At 49.1% G+C, this 4,582-nt stretch overlaps 1 protein-coding gene across 1 annotated transcript; it reads right to left on the bottom strand.

Annotated features, from left to right (window-relative positions):
• On the bottom strand, positions 1–4,310 carry LOC123040138 (uncharacterized). The gene is made up of 2 exons (XM_044463065.1): positions 3,256–4,310; positions 1–1,787 (listed from the first exon to the last, which is right to left on the bottom strand). The coding sequence occupies exons 1-2, from the start codon at positions 4,268–4,270 to the stop codon at positions 178–180; spliced, it is 2,625 nt and encodes an 874-aa protein (XP_044319000.1). The 5' UTR covers positions 4,271–4,310; the 3' UTR covers positions 1–177.
• Positions 4,311–4,582: the final 272 nt, after the last annotated feature.

Here is a 4,582-nt window from a genome sequence, read left to right as displayed (position 1 = left end):
TTAAGCGCGAACAATGTTGACCTCGCAATGTAGTAGGAAAGAAAATGAGGAAATGACAGTGACGGGTGCACGACCAAAACAACACAACAACTCGGTCCACATGGTGTGGTGATAGTGATATACGAGTTTTTCAGGCGAATACTACAGAAGCTATATATCCAAGAGGGAGACTAAGCGTTAGTTTGTTTGTTGGCTTGCCTGCGTGGTCGGCAACTGGGAGGATGTGCGCTTTTTGTATATGTATATGGCCACTATTGCTGCGTAGAGTGCAATGTAGGCTAGCACGGGGAGGAGGATGAATATGACGTTCCTGGACGACTTCCACTTCCTGGTACTTCCTGCCGCGTAGGCCACCAGGAGGCCGAGCATGTCCAGCAAAATGGCCGTGTGGACCGGCCAGAGCGGCCACTTGCGGTTGCTCGTCTGCTGGGACGGCAGGAAACGTTGTAGCCACTCGAGCTCCGTCAGCGTGAATGGCAGCAGCATGACGATTGCGATGACGGACGCCATGAATGAAGTAGAGTTGCTGTACAGGAAGATGTCGTACCGACGCTTGTTGATGTCGTGTAGGATCGGGTTGCCGGCGGAGTAGGCGGCGTTGTCCTCCTGCCACATGCCGCCCGGTGGTCTCAGCCCGGTCTGGTATGTCACACTAGCGGCCAGGACTCCTAACAGCATGAGGTACTCGAACTCCTCGTTTTTCTCCTGATTAGGGGCTTCAAGACCGCGTGCTCGTTGTCGCCTTGTTCTAGATGAATCATGATGGTTGTCGTTGTTTTTCATGTAGATGCGAATGTACCAGAAGATAGCTATCTGCAGGGGTATGGAGGCCGACACCAAGATCACCAGTGTCAACACATAGATGGAGGTCTTGAGATGGCGTGAGCTCCCGGCAGCGTAGGCACCCATGAGCGCAAACATGCCCACTGCCATGCACATATGTAGCGCGTAGCACCGTATCCCTGGCCTGTACAGCTTGCGGTTCACGAGGAGGAGGATGAGAGCCACCGACGCCATGAAGCTCGCCGCGTTGCAGTAGAAGAAGGCCTTGTAGCGGCGGGGGTAGTTATTGAGGAGGATCGGGTAGCCCGCGCGGTGGCCAAGCTCGTCGTTGTCCTCTTGCCAGAAGCCACCCGGTGGGGTCAGCCCGGCTTGGTAGGTCAGTGCCGCCGCCAAGATGGCGATTAGCAACAACACCTGACGCTTGACGTCGAGCTGCTCCTTGCTTCGTCGCCCTCCTCCTCCTAGTACTACTACTGAAGAAGTGGTAGAGACAGGACTAGCAGGAGGAGTAGAAAAAGTAGCAACAGAAGTAGAAGAAGCAGGAGCAGGAGCTGGTTCAGCAACGATGTTCTCCTTCTCGCCTCCTAAAGCAATATGGACGACGACGTAGGAGAGGACAAGGCAAGCCACCGCGACGACATAGATGGACGTGCTTGTATCCCTGGTGCTCCCGGCGGCATAGGCAATGACGAGGCCAATCAGGTCTAGCACCATGGCTGCCACCAATGTGCGGCGTTTCAACAGAAACTTGCTCTGGACCATCATTACGACCACCAGAGATGTCACGAAAGCTGCCGAGTTGCTGTAGAAGAACACCTGGTACCGAGCAGGATCTGTCGTCCGGAGCACCGGGTGGCCAATCTTATGCCCATCTAGATCATCTTGCCAGAGGCCGCCTGGTGGATCCAGTCCTGCTTGGTAGGTGATGCTCACCGCGAAGCTAGCAAGTACCATAACGAAAAATCGAGTATTTTTCAAGTCTGGATCCGCGAGAGCGCTGGCACCTGCATATCAAGAGGTCTGTATCAATCGATCAATCATTCAATCAAGTACTAGTATCATACTCTTCTAAACTACAGTTGATTAAGAAAAAGATGTGGTTAAACCTAGGTGTACTACACCCCCTATCCATGAACTTTCCCTTTTCTTTTTCTCCCAAACGAGACAACATATGGAATTCAAACTTCTTGAGTCAAGAAAGCACTAGAGTTACTATGCGTGGAAATCAACCAGTTTTTTTTATCTCACATAAACATATAAAACAATATTTTTTGAGTAAGCCATATTATTTGGAGTATTTATGGTGCATAAGAAAATTTGGAAGTTTTTTTTTTGACATATTTTAGTTCTAAAGTTCCGCTGGTCTGGAAAGTATGAACTCCACATGTTTTTGGTAATGTTCTCTGGTGAAAGTCAGCTGGGAGGGGATGGCAAGCAAACACTTTTTCCCGAAAGTTTTAGTTGCTTCGTGAGATCAAATGTGGCAATTTTTGAACAAAAAACGCCTTCTTCTGAAGAAACTGTCATGTTGTTCTGAGAAGTTGCCATCCCCTCACAAGTAAAACTGCCAGCAAAATTGTTCGAAATGCCACCCCCTCCAACCGAACGTTCGCCAGCTAAGAGGTTCCTATGTTTTATCTTTTGGGAGAAATGAAAGAGAAAACCTTCTATGTAAGATAGTTAGTTCGTAGCATAGATCTGAAGTCTGCGTTGGATGGTAGAAATAATTCACATAAGTTTGCAGCGCATACATGTTTAGAAAATCCACTCTGAGAACTGTGTTTTTTCTCAGCTCTAGCCATACCTAACTTTTTTGGGGTCTGGCGCCGATGAGATTATTTTATGTCTAAGTAAATGGTGATTTGGTCTAATCTAATTAATCTTGTCTCCATCTCCGCACGAACCTCACTAAGACATCTCACCAACTGATACATAAGATAATCGCAAGTGACATAGATTTAGCAAACTATATTTATCTAAAAGTCAGAGTGATTATGGCTTGTTATTTCTCACTAAACCGTCCAATCAAGATATTCTCATCTGTCTGTACCTATTGCACAAATCCTAATGTTCGTATTAAAGGTTTTCTATTACCGGTGACTTGCAAATCCCTCCACCTAAAAGATGGTGCATATAGATGTTGCTCTAAATCAAACTTTGTAACTTCTTATTTACTTTAACAGGAAAAAAAATCAGTAACTACAAAATCAAATAAATGCAGTTTGAAAATATTTTTCATGGAGGATATGATATTTATTTGATATGGTAAATGTTGATATTTTTCTCTATGAACTTGGTTGAAGTTTTCAAATTTTGACTTTGGACAGAAACTACATGTGGCAAAACCTTAAAGTTATGAGCATTTGCAACAAAGACTGAGTGTTGCAATTTCAAGGCAGGATTCCAGTTTGACACGAGAATTAGCAAAAGATAAAAGAGAAACCAACAAATTAAGATGTAGAGCAAGTATACCTCCGGGAATCAAGTTCCCCAACCATCCGGAGAAATTATCACACATGTTCTTGATTGGCCAGTAGAAGACATAGTTGAGAGCCAGCTGCAGGACTACGCAGGCAGGAACGGCAGCGGCCAGGGAGAGGACCTTGATGGTATTGTCAGTCTCCCTGCAGCTCCCAGCAGCATAGGCCCCCATGAGGCCCAGGAGCGCCACGGCGATGAAGCCGTAGAGCGCCACGAACCGCGCCGAGATGGTCCTGCTCAACTTCTTGTCCAGGAGCAGCAGGATGATGAGCAAGGACGCGATGAACGACGTCGTGTTGCAGACGAAGAAGGCCCGGTACCTCCGGAGCGAGCTATCTTCCATGATCGGATCGCCGGCGAGGTGAAGAAGGCGGGCGTCCTCCTTCTGCTGCAGGGTGCTGCTCCAGAAGCCGCCAGGTGGATTCAGCCCGGCGGCGTAGGAGATGGTGACGGCAAAGGTCGCCAGCAGCATGAGCACCTCGATCTTCTCCTTCTCTTGGTACCCGTTTGGGTATCTAGGGGTGGGAGCTTCGCGGCGGAGGGGCAAGCAGAGGTAGCATACGAAAGCGTACGTGATGTAGGCCAACACAGGGAAAGCGAGCGCCACGACCCAGATGGTGGCGAAGGTGTCATGGCAGGTCCCGGCTGCGTAGGAACCCATGAGGCCAAGAAGGTCGAGCACCATGACCACCCGCAGCACCACCGACCAGGCCGGGCTGTCCCTGCGCAGCATGACGAGTATGAGGCAGACCACGACCGACGAGGCAAGCGCCGTGCCGTTGCAGTAGTAAAAGGCGAGGTACCGACGGTAGTGGATGTCCCGGAGGATCGGGTCGCCGGCGAGGGGGGCATGCCCATCCGCCTGCTGCGTCTGCCAGGCTCCCCCGGGCAGGTTGAGCCCGGTGACGTACGTCACCGTTGCCACCAGTGTGGTCAGCAGCAGAAGCTGCTCTTTCAGCTCGTACAATTTTGAGTCTGAAATTGAATCTATGTTGGGCGTCACCATTTGATTTGTTTGTGGCGGCCGGGGTGGAGATGGGATATGCATCATCTTTCTAGATGGGAGCTCCTTGCATTGCATAGCATTGGGTTTTATACATGTAAATGTCAACTTTGGTACAAATTAGTTGCTTCTAGCTAGTTTGTTTGTGTGACCTGACCACAAGACTTGGCAATTTTATATCCCCAATGTCTTTTTCCGAGTCGGGAGTTGGGACACATGATCCGACGACGACCTCACTTGTCCTGCAGTTTTTCAGAAATCACGTTCATCTTCCTGTCTCGCGCGGTTCACTGTATTTTACACAATGATGATTGA

This window comes from Triticum aestivum, chromosome 2B (genome assembly GCF_018294505.1).
Source record: "Triticum aestivum cultivar Chinese Spring chromosome 2B, IWGSC CS RefSeq v2.1, whole genome shotgun sequence".
Taxonomy (NCBI): domain Eukaryota; kingdom Viridiplantae; phylum Streptophyta; class Magnoliopsida; order Poales; family Poaceae; genus Triticum; species Triticum aestivum.
The sequence above is the reverse complement of the archived record's forward strand: the minus strand, read 5'-3'. Positions and strand labels throughout refer to the sequence as shown.

What these genes read in the sequence shown, in the direction of transcription:
- LOC123040138 (XM_044463065.1), bottom strand. Translation starts at nt 4,270, where the DNA reads ATGGTGACGCCCAACATAGATTCAATTTCAGACTCAAAATTGTACGAG. An exon ending in GGGGAACTTGATTCCCGGAG is followed by an intron (nt 1,788 to 3,255) that starts GTATACTTGCTC and finishes CTTGATATGCAG; the next exon opens with GTGCCAGCGCTCTCGCGGAT.